The following is a 17,698-nucleotide window of genomic DNA, read 5'->3' as shown; positions in this document are numbered from 1 at the left end:
GGAACCCCAAGCCTGGCGTCTAAGCTCCCTGCCCCGTAGAAGGACTTGACTGAGAGTTCCTGGTTGTACCCACAAGTTCTGTTTTAGACCGCGTTCCTGTCATCTAATAAACCTTCCATTTTACTGGCTGGCTGAGAGTCACGGTGAATCCCAGGAAGAAGGGTGCAGGGCCCAGACTCCCCCACACTCCGTGACAACTGGTGGCAGCGGTGGGATCTACTGCACCCCGTGGGCGGCGCTTCCTGCAGTAAGTGACGGGGGAGCAGTAAGATGAAAGGGGATTGACGAGGACCAGGCGTGCTGAAGGCTCAGAGAGGAGCGGTTTCAGGGGGGCGGTTATCCCTGGGAGTGTGTGACCAGAGAAGGACTTTTGCAGTAAGAGGGTCCCCTGGGGGATTGCAGCGAGCGGTCCCAGGGGCGGAGGAGTCTGCAGCTCGACCCTGGCAAAGAGGTGGTGACCTTGAGAAGGGCTGGCACCCTAGGGGTCCTCCCTGGAAACCGTGGGGAGCAGCGAGCACACAGGCCTGCAAGTGGCCACCAAGGAGATGTACACCAAGCACCTTAAGAGCGACCTGGTGGAGCTGTGCAAGCAGAGGGGGCTGCACATTGCGAGGCTCACCAAAGAACAGCTGATTGCCCAGCTGGAGGAGGGAGATCGCTCCAAGGAACTGATCCCTGTCTCGGAGGGAAGCAGCCTGGCAGATGCAGCGCAGGCACCGGTGTCTGTCCCAGCGGGAAGTGAACAGACGGCTGCTGAGGGCTTCCCAAGATCCCTCCTACCTATGCCTAGGGGAAGGGCTGGGAGGAGCCCTGTGAATACTGAGGGCACTGTGACCCCTGCGGCCAGCAGGGGATCCTCCCAGCAGAGCTCCTCATTGCTGGATCTGAGGTGGCTGCAATGGGAGAAGGAGCTCAAACTGAGAGAGTTGGAGCTCAGGCAGCGGGAACTGCAGGAGGAGCGGGAAGAGCAGCGTCAGGAGCAGGAAAAGCAGTGTCAGCATGAGCTGGAGGAGAAGGAGAAACAGAGGCAGCATGAAAAGAAGCAGAGACAGCATGAGCTGGAGTTGGCCAGGCTGAGGAGCAGCGAGCCCCCGGCTGCGGTGAGTGAGGGGGGACCCAGGACGGCACGGAGCTTTGATAAGTGCCTCCTGGCCCAGTGTAAAGTGGGGGAGGACATGGATGACTTCCTGGATGCCTTTGAGAGGGCCTGCGAGCTGCACCAGGTTGATCCTGTGGACAGGCTCCAGTTTCTCACCCCCTTACTGGATCCCAAGGCCGTGGCATTGTACCGCCGACTGGAAGGGGCGGAGAAAAGGGGCTACAAACTATTCAAAAAGGCCCTGCTTTGCGAGTTTGGGCTGACTCCCGAAATGTACCGGGAAAGGTTCCAGAGTCAGCGTAAAACCCCTGAGGCCTCATATCTGCAACTAGCCGTCCCCGTGGAGGGATATGTCACCAAGTGGGCAGAGGAGGCCCAGATGAAGGAAGACCTGGTTAAACTGATCGTACTAGAGAAACTATATGAGCGGTGCCCATCCAACCTGAGGCTATGGTTGGTGGACAAAAAGCCAGAGAACCTGCAACATGTAGGGCGGCTGGCCAATGAGTTTGTGAAGAGCCAGACAGGGGGTGGCAGGGAGGAGTCCCAAAGGAACAGGTCCACCACGATGCAGAGAGTCACCACGGGACCTCCCAGAGGGGAAATATGGAAAACCCCTTCCCAAGGGAACATTCAGCCTCAGGGCCAACTGACTGGCTCGAAGGGACCAACGGGACATGGGCTGCTATTACTGTGGCCAGAGAGGCCACATACAGACCCAGTGCCCCAGGCTCAGGGACAGACTGAGCAGACCGAACCCACCCAGGGTTAACTGGGTAGGGACCCAGCTGGAGGAGGGGCAGACTTCCCAGACAAGGGGGGCTGATAGCTTATCAACTGCTCAGGAGGTGGGAGGGCCCCAGGCCAGCTCCTCTGGGGGGCTGGATGCCCCGGACTCAAGGTTCTCCGTTTACAGGGTGGGCGCGGGGCTGTCCCTGCGGAGAAAGTGCCTTGTTCCCCTGGAGGTGGATGGGAGGAAGATCAATGGATACTGGGATACGGGCGCGGAGATGACGCTGGCCCGGCCTGAGGTGGTGGTGCCAGATCGGGTGATGCCCAACACCTACCTGACCTTGACGGGGTGGGTGGGATCCCGTTCAAGGTGCCCTTAGGGAGGGTACACCTGAAATGGGGGGCCAAGGAGGGCCCCAAGGATGTGGGGGTGCACCACCATTTGCCCACTGAGGTGTTAATGGGAGGGGACCTGGGGGACTGGCCAAGCAAACCCCAGGGTACCCTCGTCATGACCCGTAGCCAGAGCTGGCGAGGGGCACCGTGCCCTGACCTCGGGGAGGGTACCACACCGGAGGCGCAGGACCCTACCCTGGTGGGGAGGGAGGGCCGAGGGGCACGGCTCAGAGAGGCTGTGGCCTCAGACCCAGCCAGTGAGAGGGAACCGGGCCCCATCCCTTCCCCAGCCGCTGAGTTCCAGGCCGAGTTGAGGAAAGATCCCTCCTTGCGGAAGCTCAGGGACCTGGCCGACCTTGGTGTCGTACGGACTATGAGGAGAGGCTGCCAGGAGAGGTTCCTGTGGGAGAAGGGGTTCCTGTACCGAGAATGGGCTCCCACAAGGGAAGTAGAGTCCTGTGGGATCAGGAGGCAGCTGGTGGTCCCCCAGAAGTATCGCCGCAGGCTCCTGTACCTGGCCCATGACATCCCCCTCGCAGGGCACCAGGGAATCCGGCGCACCCAGCAGAGGTTGCTACAGAACTTTTACTGGCCCGGGGTCTTTACCACGGTCCGGCAGTATTGCCGATCCTGTGACCCCCGTCAGAGGGTGAGGAAGGCCTGGGACAAGGGGAAAGCGGCTTTGAGACCTTTGCCCATCATAGAGGAACCTTTCCAGAAGGTGGCCATGGACATCGTGGGGCCTCTCAGCAAGACGACCCGGTCGGGGAAGAAATACATTCTGGGGGTGATAGATTTTGCCACCCACTACCCCGAGGCAGTGCCCTTAGCTTCCATTGGAGCAGACACCGTGGCCGATGCGCTCCTGACTATTTTCAGCCGAGTGGGGTTCCCCAAGGAAGTCTTGACAGACCAACTTCATGTTGGCCCTCCTCCAGTGCTTGTGGGAGAGGTGTGGGGTCCGGCACGACTGGGCCTCAGCTTATCACCCCCAGTCCAATGGGCTGGTGGAGAGGTTTAACGGGACGCTAAAGATGATGCTGAAAACCTTTATGAACCAGCACCCGCAGGATTGGGACAAGTACTTACCGCACCTGCTGTTCGTGTACAGGGAGGTGCCCCAGGAGTCGACCGGATTTTCGCCTTTCGAACTGTTATATGGCAGGAGGGTGAGGGGCCCCCTGGACCTGATGAGAGACGAGTGGGAGGGGGAGGCCACTCCCGATGGAGAGTCAGTGGTGGAGTATGTCCTGATCTTCCAAGAGAGACTTGCTGAACTCATGGGCCTAGCCAGGGAGAATCTGGCCAGAGCCCAGAAGAAGCAGACGGTCTGGTATGACCGCACGGTACGGGCCCGTGCCTACGCCACCGGGGATCCGGTGATGGTTCTCATCCCCGTGAGGAAAAACAAACTACAGGCCACTTGGGAAGGTCTCTTCAAGGTTGTCAAGCAGCTAAACGAGGTAAACTATGTGATGGAGCCTATCTAACCTGGCACACCACCGCCGGGTGTACCATGTGAATATGATGAAGCCATATTATGACAGGGGGAATGTGGTGTTGGCCGTGTGCGGACATTGGGAGGAGCAGAGAGATGACCCTTTAGTAGATCTATTCCCTGGGACCAGAGCTGGTCCCCCCCTGGAAACAATTCCCTTCTTTGATCGGCTAACCCCTGCCCATCAAGCTGAGGTCAGGGGGGTGCTGCATCCGTACCGAAAGCTGTTTTCCAACCAGCCTGGACACACTAATCTGACTGTCCACTGGGTGCAGACAGGGTCGCACCCACCGACAAGATGCTCCCCCTTCCGAGTCACAGGGAAAACTGCTCAGGACCTGGAAAGAGAGATCCAGGACATGCTGGCTTTGGGGGCGATCCAGCCATCTACCAGCCCTTGGGCCTCGCCGGTGGTGCTGGTCCCCAAAAAGGACGGGTCGGTCCAGTTCTGTGTGGACTATCGGAAGCTCAAGGCCATCACTGTATCTGATGCCTACCCCATGCCCAGGCCTGATGAGCTCCTAGACAAGCTGGGAGGAGCTCGGTACCTTACCACCATGGACCTTACAAAGGGCTACTGGCAAGTGCCACTGGATGCAGATGCCAGGCTGAAATGGGCCTTTATCACCCCTCTGGGGCTCTCTGAGTTCCTGAACCTGCCTTTCGGCCTCGAGGAAGCGCCGGCCACCTTCCAGTTCAGGTGACAGGCTCAGGTCTCCTCACTCCAGTGGAGTCACCCCTGCCTCTCCCATCCCCCATGCAGACAGTCCCAGCAGAACTAGACGCCATTCCCTGGTCAGTCCTCCCCACTCCCTGCTCCGTCACACACCGTCGCTCGCCCAGCCCCCGGCTGCCGGCTCCTGGGACGTGCGACACAGGGTGCCGTGGGCACGGGGAGCGGGCTGGGGAGGACCCCGCCACTGTGGGGAAGGGGGGAGACTGGGGGCTGGCAGATCAGACACAGACACAAGGCGCCATGCGGTCTCTGTGCAGCCGAAGAGAAGTGAGACTCTACCTGGCCTTCTCCAGACTAAAGGAACCCGGCCAGGAGAGAAGGGGAGACAAGACAGAAGAGACATGTTAGATGGGCCGCGAGCCCACACAGTGGCTGCAATGCACGCCCGGGATGAGAGCGGGGCCACCCGGGGCATGGGGGTACCCCCAGCGCAGATCTGTGGGGGCTCATCGGACAGCGCCCTGGAGGTTACAAGGGGGGCTATGGCAGAATAGCGCCCCTGGTGGTTAGATCGGGGGATGGCAGGACAGCACCCTGTGGACTGGATTGGGGCAGGGGGAGGGGGCGCATGGGACCACCCCCCAGCACCCATAGCCTGGATCAGGGTGGCTCAGAGTCCCCGGGCAGCCCCCGCCAGCCCCACACACAGGGCGGGTGGCTCGATCAATCCACGCCCCTCGGCCCCCATTCTCCGACGGTGCCGTGAGCTCTGGGCTCCCCGGGGAACCCGCCTGCAGATGACCCTACAGCGGGGCCGCCCCCTCTGCCCACGCAGCCGGACCCGAGGGCCCTCGGGACGAGATTTAGCACCAAACATCGGTGCCTGGAGTCACACAGGCGTTTGAGCATCTGGAGCAGGGGCCATGGGGGAGCCGGGTCGGGCAGCATCCAGGTGGCCCTTCCGGCGTGAATCCCCCGCGATTGCCCTGCCCCACAGGCCCCGGGGCAGGGCTCCCCTGTGCCCCACATCGCCTCACCTTGGACATTTTACTTTTGCTGTCGGCCGTCAGGAAGGACATGTTGTTAATCTCGTTCTGCACCACGAAGTTCTGCTCCTCCCGCTTGAAATTCTGGGAGAGGGGGACAGGGTAAGCCGAGACCCCAGTTAGAGCTGATCCCCCACAGCCCAGCACCCCCTGCCGGGCTCCTGCCCCGCTCCCCGCAGCACAGCACCCCCCGCTGAGCCCCCGATCCGCTCCCCAAAGCCCAGCGTCCCTGTCGAACCCCTGCCCTGCTCCCTGCAGCCCAGCGCCCCCTATTGCCACGCTGGGGCACTGGGGTCAGCACCGCTTATTGAGCCCCGACCTCCGGCAACACAGCGCCCCCTAGCGCTCCTCAGGGATCCCCCATCCACGCAGGACCCAGCCCCAATTCTGCTTAGCTGGGGTCCCTTCCCACCCCTGCCCCCGGCACCTCCCGCCCGTCCCCGCGGCTGGCTCCTGGCACCTCTCCACTTGTCCCCGCCCCAGCCCCTGACACCTCCCACCCACCCCTGCTTACATGCGACTTGGACCAGTAGATGAAGACCTCGCCCACCATGCGGAAGAGCTCCTCGGCGTCCGAGTTGGGCTCCATCAGCCACTTGGCCCTGGGGACACACAGGGCACCATCAGCAGATGCCCGACCTCCGCCTGGCGCTGACAGGGCCCCCTTTGCCGGGGAGGGTGTTTCCGAGCTGTGGCTGGATTTGAACCAGGGAGCGGCTGGAGTTCTGAGGGGGCGTGGCTCTCCCAGGCTGGGCCCCGCCTCCTCACCTGGCACATGCAGCAGGCCATGCCCCCCCGCCCATGGCATGCCCCAGCCAGACCTCGCCCCTCCCTGTGGCATTCAGAGCAGGCCCCGCCCCTTGCCGTGGCTCTCCCGGCTGGGCCCCGCCCCTTGCCGTGGCTCTCCCGGCTGGGCCCCGCCCCTTGCCGTGGCTCTCCCGGCTGGGCCCCGCCCACCTGTTGTTGTCCACGTAGCGGATGAGCAGCGGGTAGAGGGCGTACAGGTCCCGGCAGAGCACGGAGAACTCGTCACGGATCAGCAGCTCCGCGTCCTCCGACTCGGTCTTGGCCTCCAGCCGCAGCTGCTCCTCCTCGGCCACCACCTTCCCCGAGCGCTTCTTCAGCTTCTCCATGGTGGGGATGAAATGCGAGCGCAGGAGCTCGGGCCGCGCCTTGCTCACGATGGGCTGGGCGAAGACTGGGTGGGAAGCGGGTTGGGGGTCAGGGGTGAGCCAGCCAGATGGTGTCTTCCCCCCCCACCGCCCCTGGGCTGGATCAGAGCCATGCCCCCTAGAGGGGAAAGGTCCTGCGCCCCATTCCCTGCCCCCCTGAGCCAGCCACCCCCAGCCCTGGGGCCGGATTGGAGCTGGTGACCCCTAGAGAAGAAAGGCCTCATGTCCCGTTCACTGCCTCGCCCCACGCCCCCGCTAGCCAGTCAGCCCCCCACATGGGAGCCAGCACCCCCTAAAGGGGAAAGGCCTTGCACCTCATTTCCTGCCCCCTTGAGCCAGCCAGCTCCCCCTGGGTCAGAGCTGGTGCCCCCCAAGGGGAAAGACCCTGTGTCCCATTCCCCACCCCCTTGATCCAGCCAGTCCCTGCCCTGGGATTGGGTCAGGGCTGGTGCCCCCTAGAGGGAAAAGGCCCCGTCTCCCATTCGTCGCCCCCCTGAGCCAGCCAGTCCCCTGGGTCTGAGCTGGTGCCGCCCCCAGGGGAAAGGCCCCACCCCAGCCCCTGCCCCTGGCACCTGCCAGCCTCTTCATCCAGGAGGCCTCGTCGATGCCCAGGTTGTTGACGATGATGCGGAGAATGTTGCCAAGCAGGGTGTTGAGGTGCTCGGAGGTCACCTGGGTGCACCAGGGCCCCTGGGGGAGGGTCTCGGGGCCCCGCTCCCACCAGCGGGGCAGGTAGTTGCAGAGCATGGGCAGCGTGACCTCGATGACGTGCGGCATCTCGGTGTAGCGGGCGCCCGACTCCGCCAGCCCGCTGATCTCCTTCATGAGCCGCTCCAGCTCCGGGATGTCGGGGCACATCTCCTCCACGCAGCTGGGCAGCCCCAGGACTGCGGGGGGCAGGCGTGAGCACTGGGGGGACGGGTCAGCGCCAGGGACGCCCCGTGGGGAGGGAGGGTTACCCGGGGATCCCCCGGGGTGGGCAGAGTTACAGGGGAAACCCCATGATGGGGGGTCCCTTGGGAATCCCCCAGCTCCAGCGACATCACCGCAGTGGAGGTAAGGAGGGGGGTCACATGGAATCCCCCAGCTCCAGGGAATCCCCATTGTGTAGGGGGGTTCCCTGGGAACTCCTGAGTACCAGGGACATCCCCACAGTGGGGTGTGGGGGGGCTCACATGGGAGTCCCCCAGCTCCAGGGACATCCCAAAGGGGGACGGAGCCGCAGAGTGCGGGGCCCTTTGGGCTCTGGGCCCCTTTCCCAGGACAAGCCCCAAACCGCAGACACTGGGGGAGCCGACGGGGGGGAGGGGCGACGGGGGGCACTCACTGGCGCGCTCCCGCGGCGACTTGGTGGTGTAGACGGAGCAGGGGTTGTGCGTGTTCAGATGTGGCTCCAGGAAGGCCACGGGCATTGCGGCTGCCAACCGGGCCAGGCACTCACCCAGGGCGGGGCGCTGCCTGGGGGGGCGGAGGGCGGGGAATCAGAGACCCTTCAGCTGGGCACTCGTCCCTGGCCCAGCTCTGTCCCATCCCCCCCCCCCCCCAGCTCCATCGCCCCTGTGCCCTCCCCTCTGACCACCCCCACCATCGCCCATGTGCCCTCCCTTCTGAAACCCTCCCCCCGGCTCCATCGCCCCTGGGCCCTCCCCTCTGACCACCCCCCCGTGCCCACCCCTCGGACCCCCCCAGCTCCATTGCCCCTGTGCCCTCCCCTCCGGCACCCTCCCCCCGGCTCCATCGCCCCCGTGCCCTCCCCTCTGACCACCCCCACCATCGCCCATGTGCCCTCCCTTCTGAAACCCTCCCCCCGGCTCCATCGCCCCTGGGCCCTCCCCTCTGACCACCCCCCCGTGCCCACCCCTCGGACCCCCCCAGCTCCATTGCCCCTGTGCCCTCCCCTCCGGCACCCTCCCCCCAGCTCCATCGCCCCCGTGCCCTCCCCTCGGACCACCCCCCCCCGGCTCCATCGCCCCGTGCCCTCCCCTCGGACCACCCCCCCCGGCTCCATCGCCCCTGTGCCCTCCCCTCGGACCACCCCCCTGGCTCCATCGCCCCGTGCCCTCCCCTCGGACCACCCCCCCCGGCTCCATCGCCCCTGTGCCCTCCCCTCGGACCACCCCCCATCATCCCATCTGTGCCCCCACTTATCCTGTTGCACCCACTGCTTGTGCCTCCCACCCCACCTCGGTCGTCCCTTCTTGTCCTCGTGTCCCCCCTGCCCCAGCCCCCCAACTCACCGCTCCACGTAGGGGTTCCTGGTGGTGCCCAGTGAGTAGATGCTACACAGGGTCCGGTAGCAGGAGACTTGGACATCGTCCACTGGGGGGGGAGGGGACAGATCAGGGGGGCATCGCTTCTCCCACAATCCTCCCACATTTGGCTTGGGGGCAAACCCGCCCCCACCTCAAAAGGCCCGGATTGGGGTGGGGGAGGGGCCACCTTGCCTGGCTCTTGGCAGTGATTCACCATGGAAAGGGGGGGCCCTGCGGCTGGGGGGGCCCCCGGGTGGGGTGGGGAGGCGCCCAGTGCTGCCACTTGGTGCCGGTCACGTGGGTGGCGCGGATTGTATGGGGCCTGGGCTGCCAGCTCCTGCTGGGCCATGGGGGTCTGGCCCCACCCCTGGCACCCCTCCCCCTGCTGCCCTCAACCCCCCACCCCTCCAGATTCCCTGCCCGCCCTCACTTCCTCCCTTGCGCCCCCCCCTCCCCAATGCCTCCCTCTGCCCCGGGTGCCCACCAGCACCCCCCACTCCCTGGCACTCCTGCCCCTATGGCCCCCCCCGCGCGGCCCCGGCCCCCCCTTACGGATGACGTCGTCCCCGAACTGGTGCTGGGCGATGTGCTCGAAGAGGGAGGTGAGCACGGGGAGCAATACCACCGTGGTGTAGTTGATGTTCTGGGCCACGCCCTTCACCTGGGTGCGGGACTGCGACACCTTGCCCAGCTTGAGGTTCTCCACCATCTTCTCGATGTCCTCCGAGGCACTCTCGAAGAACGAGCGCAGCCCGGCCTTGACGATCTCCGGCCCTGACTTCATCACCGTCCTGCCACGAGAGTGGCTCAGCCACGGGGTCTCCGCGTCCCCCGCCCCGCGCCCCACCCCAGAGGGGACGCATCTCCACGCCAGGTGAGGGGTCTCCGCGTCCCCCGCCCCGCACCCCACCCCAGAGGGGACGCATCTCCACGCCGGGCGAGGGGTCCCCGCATCCCCCGCCCCGCGCCCCACCCCAGAGGGGACGCATCTCCGCGCCGGGCAAGGGGTCCCTAGTTCTGGGCATTGTCTCTGGGCAGTGAAATCTCCCCTATTTCTTTAGCTCCCGCCTCTTGGTCTCAGACCCCGCCCCTGCCCATGGCTCTGCCTAGCCCCAGTCCTGCCCCAACAGCCACTCCGGGGAGGGGACCCAGCCCGAGGGGCTCACCTGGCATCCAAGGAGCGAGCCAGGATGTGCAGGCAATTCACCACAGCTGCGGCGTCCGTGCCTGGGGGGAGAGACCCTGCATCACTGGGGAGGGGGGAGTCAGGCCTCTGGGGAAGGGGGATCCAGGCAGAGGGGTCAAGAGACACCTGCTTGGCTACACGCCTAGGCCCTGCACAGACTGGGAGAGGAGCAGGGCCACAGCATGGGGGGCAGGGATACAAGGGGGAAGTGAAAGGGGTTGGGACTGGGGGGCAGGACAGCCCCCGACAAGCCCAGAGTAATCTGGGATGGGTCACAGCTGCTCCCTCTGGGGTTTGGCTCAGCCCAGCCCAGCCCCCAGCCCCCAGGGCTGGGCAATGGGCAAGGCCAGGCGCCCCACCCACCCCCAGAGAGCCCAGCCCCACGGTGAGGGGCGCTTACCGAACAGAGAGACCCGATGCCTGACCAGGGCTGCAAGCTTGCAGAAAAGGCTGAAGGGAGAGGGGGAGAGAGGAAAAGAGAGAGTGAAAGAGAGAGACACTGCAGAGGAAGAGTGCACACGGGGCAGAGATCGGAGGCAGAAAAGGGAGGAGGATCAATGGGGCTCTCATCACTCCCCCATTAACAGCACTTGCGGGTAGGGAGCCCTGGGTGGGATGGCAGGGGCTGCAGGTTGGGAGTGAGGGGCACTGGCAGAGCTGGCGGGGGGGAAGCCCAGGGCTGGGTTAGCAGGGCTGCAGGTCAGCAGCGAGGGGCACCAGCAGAGCCCCACACCTGGAGCTCTGAGTCAGCATGCGGGGGAGAGCGGGGGAGAAGGGGGTTAAGCCTCTGGCTGCCACCTGGCTGGATGGGGGCCTCTGGTCTGACGCACACCTGGGGCCAGGCTGCGCTGAGGGTGACGCCCAGGTATGGCCCTCCACCCCTGCCCCCCCACTGCACTCCCCACTCACCTGGTGATCATCTCCTTCTCCTTGTTGGAGGCATGGCCCCCGCTGCCCAGCACCTTGGCGGGCGTGGACAGGAAGTAGAGACAGTGGTTGTGGAAGTACTGGTTGATGAGAGGCAGCAGGATCTGGGGTGTAGGGTGGGGGGGAGGAGGTGGGTCAGTGGCAGGGAGACATCACCACGGCGGGCAGCAAGCCTGCACCCCCACCCGCCACCCTCACGGGCTGGGGGTGAACGTCAGAGCCCCCACAGGGAGGAGATGTGACCTCCCCCACACATGTGGCACAGACAGTGACCTGGGACAAAGAGACCTCCTCCCACACCCCGAGCCGGGCCCCACACCCAGGAGATGGAGGGTGAGTGGGGACGACGGGGAGTCAGAGTAACAGCGGTGTTAGCTCACCCTGGCTCCGTTCCCTTCCCTTGCGACCTGCCAGTGCCGATAACACCGGAGCTCCAAGGGCAGACGCCCCGGGGCGTCTAACACCGGAGCTCCAAGGGCAGACGCCCCGGGGCGTCTAACACCGGAGCTCCAAGGGCAGACGCCCCGGGGCGTATAACACCGGAGCTCCAAGGGCAGACGCCCCGGGGCGATAACACCGGAGCTCCAAGGGCACACGCCCTGGGGCGTCTAACACCGGAGCTCCAAGGGCAGACGCCCCGGGGCGATAACACCGGAGCTCCAAGGGCAGACGCCCCGGGGCGATAACACCGGAGCTCCAAGGGCAGACGCCCCGGGGCCGTATAACACCGGAGCTCCAAGGGCAGACGCCCCGGGGCCGATAACACCGGAGCTCCAAGGGCAGACGCCCCGGGGCCGATAACACCGGAGCTCCAAGGGCAGACGCCCCGGGGCCGATAACACCGGAGCTCCAAGGGCAGACGCCCCAGGGCCGTATAACACCGGAGCTCCAAGGGCAGACGCCCCGGGGCCGATAACACCGGAGCTCCAAGGGCAGACGCCCCGGGGCCGATAACACCGGAGCTCCAAGGGCAGACGCCCCGGGGCCGATAACACCGGAGCTCCAAGGGCAGACGCCCCGGGGCCGTATAACACCGGAGCTCCAAGGGCAGACGCCCCGGGGCGATAACACCGGAGCTCCAAGGGCAGACGCCCCGGGGCGTATAACACCGGAGCTCCAAGGGCAGACGCCCCGGGGCCGTATAACACCGGAGCTCCAAGGGCAGACGCCCCGGGGCGATAACACCGGAGCTCCAAGGGCAGACGCCCCGGGCCGATAACACCGGAGCTCCAAGGGCAGACGCCCCGGGGCCGTATAACACCGGAGCTCCAAGGGCAGACGCCCCGGGGCGATAACACCGGAGCTCCAAGGGCAGACGCCCCGGGGCGTATAACACCGGAGCTCCAAGGGCAGACGCCCTGGGCAGCCTGCGCTACCTGCCCGTGCTGATAACTCCAAGGACACAAGCACCAGGCAACCTGAACTGTGTTACAAAGGCAACAATATCCCAGCCTCCAGCACTTAACACTCCCCCATGGCTCAGATGCCCCTTCCCCCGGATCCAAGCCCCTCACCCACACCTCCATGGCTCAGGTACCCCCTCCCCACTGGAGGAGCCCCCCTTTGATGGCAGGGGGATGGACCAGTCTGGACAAACTGACCTTGGCGAAGAACTTGATCTCCTGCTCATGGGGCGATTTCTCCACCCGCCCGCTGCTCACCACGGCCTCTGCAAGGAGACAAGATGCTGTGAGTGCCTGGGGGGCTGTGGGGATTGTTCCCCCTCCCCGACCCTGGGACTCTAGGTAGATTCAAGCTTTAACACATTCAGGCAACTTTTCCATATTTCTGCAGATGCCTCCAAGCCCCTGGGGAGCAGCTGGCACGCAGGAGAACCAAGGAGTCCTGGCTCCCATCTCCCCTGCTCTAACCCCGAGACACCACTCCCCTCCCAGAGCTGGGCACAGAACCCAGGAGTCCTGGTTCCCAGCCCCTCCTCTGATCCCTGGATTTACCACCCGCACCAGAAAGAGAGTGCGGCCGAGCCTCTGTGGGTCCCCAGTGGTACTGGGAGGAGCAGCCAGGTGTGCATGGCAGGCTGTGTGCTCCTTACCCAGGTGGGCGATGAACTCCTGCGAAATGTCCATCCACTTGAGCAGCTGCTGCAGGAAGCCATAGGCAAATCGCTTCTCGATGGAAGACGAGTCGAGCTCCATGTCCTTCAGCCCCCTGTGAGAGAGCAGGGTCAGGGGCATTGGCCTCTCCAGCCAAAGCCCGGGGGGAACAGATGGGAAGATGGACCTGCCCCCAGGGGGGAACAGACAAGGTGACAGATCCCCGCCCCCCAGGGGAACAGATGGTGACCGACCCACTCCTGGGGAAGGGAATAGACTGGAGGGAACAATCCCACCCTTAGGGGGGAACAGGTGTGGGGGACAGTCTGGCCCCCAGGGGCAATGGACTCTATAGCGTGATCCCCCCAAGTGGGGATGAGGCCTGACGGGCAGCCCATGGGATGTGGGGGAAAGGGGGCCCAAGGATCCCCGTGGGGCAGAAGCGCAGTGAGCCATGGAGAGGAGGTGTCCCGCCCCCACCTGGTCACGGCGTAGCCATTCATCTGTAGGAATTTGAGCAGCTCCTGGGCCTTCTCGCGGTCACGGGCCTTCTCCTTGGCCGTCAGCGTGTCGTAGGGCACCAGCAGAGGGTGGGAGCCGCCCCCTGCGGAGAGAGAGTCAGCCAGCCCCCCGCCCAGCCAGGTCCAGCCGGGGGCAGACTCTGAGCTGGGGAAGGCACAGACAGAGACGCGCCTGGGCCGGGGACGGACGGACAGACGGACACACTCACCTTTGGCCTCCAGCTCCTGCTTCTTCTTACGCCCCCAGGTGTTGTGATAGTTCTCAGCCAGCTGCTCCGCCATGGCCTGTGGGGAGAGGTGGGGGCTGTGAGCGATTCATGCCCTCGTGGGGTCCTGTGGGGCCCACCGGCCAGGGAGCGTGACATATTTCACTCCCCAGGGCGCACCCGGATGTGCCGATCCCAGCACGGCCCACCCCTGACCTCCACGCCAGCTGGCCTGGGGGGTAAAAGGCCCAGATTGGGGGGGGGGACTTGTCTCACCTGCAGCTCCCGGGAAAGCGTCACCCCCAACAGGTCGATGGGCTGTGGGTTGTAGCCGTGGCTGGGGTCGTAGGTTGCCTGTGGGGGAGGGATTAGAGTTTAGAGGGGCTGTTCCCCCCCCACCACCACCACCCCCCCCCCGCCAGGTTGCACCATCACTGCCCCACGTTTCCCTTCCCCCAATCGCACCTCCATGCTGGCTGGATCTGGAGCCCCTCCCTCTGTGTGTCATGGCCCCTCTGGCGGGGATCCTCTGGGGCTCACAGGCTTGTGCTCTCGCCCACCCAGCTCTGAAGGCCCTCGCTGTGCAGCCTCCCGGCACCCATGGGGCTAGAGAGCTGCAGGTTCATTCCAGGGGGTGGGGGTGTCCCTCAGAGTGCCAGGCTGGCCATAGAGACCAAGTCACTCCCCGGGGGTGAATTCAGCATCAACGCGCCCCTCCCTACAAGCCCACCCTAGGCACCGTTCACTTCTCTGGATGGGCAGCTCAGGGCTCTCCTCCCACCACGGAGCCTGCTCCCAACGGCAGAGCTGGAGGAACCCAGGAGTCCTGGCTCTCAGCCCCCTGCTCCGACCACTGGACCCAATTCCCCTCGCAGAGCTGGGGAGTCCTAACCCCCAAAACCCTCCTCCCCGGCTCTAACCACTAGACCCCACTCCTCTCCTAGAGCCGGGACAGAACCCAGGAGTCCTGAGCCCCCCCGGAGCCGTGCTGCCCTCACCTGGGCTGACTGCGAGATCTTCCGCGTCTTCTTCTTCTCCGTCTTCTCCTCCTCGCCCTCGTGGGGCTTCTCCACCGTCCACTCCCAGGCGATCATGGCTTTGAGCGACTCCTTGATGGGCCAGCGGTAGATCTCCTTGTCCTGCGGGGCCAAGCCGGGTGCTGGCTCAGGGCTTGGGCGGGGGTGGGGGGGGGCAGGTAGCAAGATGGGAGGACGCCCCCCTTGGACTGCGGGCTGAGATCTGCACCGCCGGGGAGACGGAGGAGGATGGGGGGGAACCAGTGGGTTCCCAGGGTTTCTGCCCCGAACCTGTGCAGCCTGGCAGGTGCACTGGGTGGGGGGAGGCCGGATGAGGGGGGGTGCAGGTGAGGGGGCCAAGCGGGTACCTTTTCAGAGAAGGTCTTGTAGGGGCGCAGCATGGGGTGGGTCTTGGCCTCCTCATCGATCGTCTCCCCGAAGGTCCAGTTGTTCTGGATCTGCCAGAGGAAAGGTCCCAGGTGTGGGTCACAGGGGTCACACCCAGAGGGGCTGGGGTTGGGGGGTAACAAGGGAAGTCACATAGAGGGCGGAGGTCACGGTGTGGACCTGGGGGGTCATGGGGAGGTCACACTGAGGTCACGAGGTCAGGGGGTCCTGAGGGTTCATAGCAAGGGTAGAGACATAGGGAGGTCACATGGGGAAGCAGTGCATTGTGGGCCAGCGGGGGCAGGGGAAGCAGTGCATTGTGGGTTGCCGGGGGGGGAGCAGTGCATTATGGGCCGATGGGGACCGGGGGAGCGGTGCATTGTGGGCCGGCGGGGACCGGGGGAGCGGTGCATTGTGGGCCGGCAGGAGAAGCAGCGCATTGTGGGTCAGCAGGGGGAGAGCAGTGCATTGTGGGTCGGCAGGGGCGGGGGAAGCAGTGCATTGTGGGTTGCCGGGGGGGGAGCAGTGCATTATGGGCCGATGGGGACCGGGGGAGCGGTGCATTGTGGGTCGGCAGGGGCGGGGGAAGCAGTGCATTGTGGGCCGCGGGCCCCATACCTTGTCGAAGGCCCACTTCTCATGCGTGTGCTCGGCGTATTTGTTGATGAAGGCGTCCAGCTTCTCGGGGATGATGACGCTGTGGGGGGTGGAGCATCGCTCAGGGTGGAGCTTCCAAGCCGGGTTTGGGCACACGTGGCTTTGGGGGGCCAGGGTCTGGGGGGGGCAAACTCCATCCCGAAGGGACACTGCCCCACAGCCCAGCACCGCCAATGGGGGTGCCCGCTCCACCGAGCTCTGGGACAGGAACACCAGGGGACTGCAGGTTGGGAGTGGGGGGCACCGGCAGGGCTGGAGGGGGGCAGGGCTGGGCTGATAAGGGGCTGTGGGTTGGCGGGGGGCTGCAGGTCAGGAGTGAGGGGCACTGGCAGGGCTGGGGGCTGGCGGGGGGGCTGCGGGTCGGGAAGGAGGGGCACTCCTGGAGGGCGGGAGGACCCATGGCACCCAGGGCCCCCCCGTGACCCCGGTCCGGGGGCTCCTCACTTGAGGGTCTCGACGGGCTTGGGGTCGAAGTTGCCCTCGGCGTCGATGGAGGCCCTTTTCTCCATCCTGGAGCAGTAGCTGGCGTCCACGTAGTCGGGGGGCAGGGCACCGGCAATGGCGCACAGGCAGGGCATGGCCAGCTTGTACAGCTCCGCCCTGAACTTCTGCACGGGGGGCGGGGTGAGTGGGGCCCAGCCGGCGCCCTGCCCCCAGCCCCTCCCTCCTCCTGCCCCCCAGCCCCCTCCCTCCCCGATCACCCCTCCCCATCCTGCCCCCACTCCCCTCTCCTGCCCCGATCATCCCTCCCCATCCTCCCTCCCTCCCACCCTGCCCCCAGCCCTTCCCTCCCCCTGCCCCCCAGCCCCCTCCCTCCCCAATCACCCCTCCCCATCCTGCCCCCACTCCCCTCGCCTCCCCCGATCATCCCTCCCCATCCTCCCTCCCTCTCACCCTGCCCCCCAGCCCCTCCCTCCCCGATCACCCCTCCCCATCCTGCCCCCACTCCCCTCTCCTCCCCCGATCATCCCTCCCCATCCTCCCTCCCTCCCACCCTGCCCCCCAGCCCCTCCCTCCCCGATCACCCCTCCCCATCCTGCCCCCACTCCCCTCTCCTCCCCCGATCATCCCTCCCCACCCTCCCCCAGCCCCCACTCCCCTCCCCCCCTGCCCCCCAGCCCCCCCCAGGCACACAACAGCATCCCACGCCGCCCGCCCCCCGCGCACCTTGTGGGCCAGGGAGTCGAAGATGCCCCAGAAGAGCTTGCGGGTGAGATGCAGCTCCTCCTCGGAGCTCACGCCGCAGCTGGCCCAGCCCGCGGGCAGGCAATAGTACTTCCAGCACCGCTCATAGTGGTTGTTCAGGAGCTGGGGGGGAGGGGGGGCCGGATACAGTTACTGGGGGCGCCCCACGCTCTGGGGGACGCCCCGGTGCGTTCCAGAGCCCCAGGGCCTGGCCAGCCCCCCACCCCCCCCGCCCCCCAGACAGCGGCCGCCCAGGGTTCCCGACCAGCGAGCGGCAAGCCCGGGCACGGCCCACCCCGCCCCTCACCTTCAGGGGCATTTTGGCAAACTCGTTGAGGACGGGCACGTCGAAGACCAGCCGGCGCAGCAGATGCTGCAGCATGGAGGGCCGGATGCACCTGGTGGGAGAGAGCTGCTCTGACAACGGGACAGGCTGCCCGAGACACCGGGCGGGGGATAACGAACCTGCGGAACCCCCCACTGCAGGGTCTCCCCAAGGCAAACGGCAGGGCCTGCTTGGCGTGTTTCAGTCCTCAGGCTTCAGGGCGGGAGCTGACCAGCAGCTGGGGATGCCCCGAGTAGGGCTGGCAGCCCGGTACGGCCTCCGCCGTGGGTGGGGGGCTCAACACCTGGCATTGGTCAGAGCTGGGGCCGCGGGGGCCGCAGACCCGGCTGGGGGCCCCTAGCG

General features: G+C 65.7%; 1 protein-coding gene across 1 annotated transcript in view; it reads right to left on the bottom strand.

Moving 5' to 3' along the window:
• Positions 1–17,698, bottom strand: part of RYR1 (ryanodine receptor 1) — a 103,565-nt gene that overhangs the window by 32,618 nt on the left and 53,249 nt on the right. The window contains exons 49-69 of the mRNA XM_084612258.1: positions 17,318–17,408; positions 16,993–17,133; positions 16,270–16,433; positions 15,787–15,865; positions 15,150–15,239; positions 14,764–14,904; positions 14,042–14,119; positions 13,769–13,844; positions 13,519–13,642; positions 13,038–13,153; positions 12,586–12,653; positions 10,967–11,088; positions 10,458–10,507; positions 10,038–10,098; positions 9,424–9,662; positions 8,857–8,938; positions 7,947–8,077; positions 7,192–7,506; positions 6,405–6,645; positions 5,962–6,049; positions 5,439–5,531 (exon numbers count right to left, since the gene is read on the bottom strand). Coding sequence (XP_084468384.1) covers positions 5,439–5,531; positions 5,962–6,049; positions 6,405–6,645; positions 7,192–7,506; positions 7,947–8,077; positions 8,857–8,938; positions 9,424–9,662; positions 10,038–10,098; positions 10,458–10,507; positions 10,967–11,088; positions 12,586–12,653; positions 13,038–13,153; positions 13,519–13,642; positions 13,769–13,844; positions 14,042–14,119; positions 14,764–14,904; positions 15,150–15,239; positions 15,787–15,865; positions 16,270–16,433; positions 16,993–17,133; positions 17,318–17,408 — 2,590 coding nt within the window. The remainder of the gene's footprint in view (positions 1–5,438; positions 5,532–5,961; positions 6,050–6,404; positions 6,646–7,191; positions 7,507–7,946; positions 8,078–8,856; positions 8,939–9,423; positions 9,663–10,037; positions 10,099–10,457; positions 10,508–10,966; positions 11,089–12,585; positions 12,654–13,037; positions 13,154–13,518; positions 13,643–13,768; positions 13,845–14,041; positions 14,120–14,763; positions 14,905–15,149; positions 15,240–15,786; positions 15,866–16,269; positions 16,434–16,992; positions 17,134–17,317; positions 17,409–17,698) is intronic.

The sequence above is a fragment of the Lepidochelys olivacea genome, assembly GCF_965140295.1.
Source record: "Lepidochelys olivacea isolate rLepOli2 genome assembly, chromosome: 23".
NCBI lineage: Eukaryota > Metazoa > Chordata > Testudines > Cheloniidae > Lepidochelys > Lepidochelys olivacea.
This window is presented reverse-complemented; position numbering and strand designations above follow the sequence as displayed.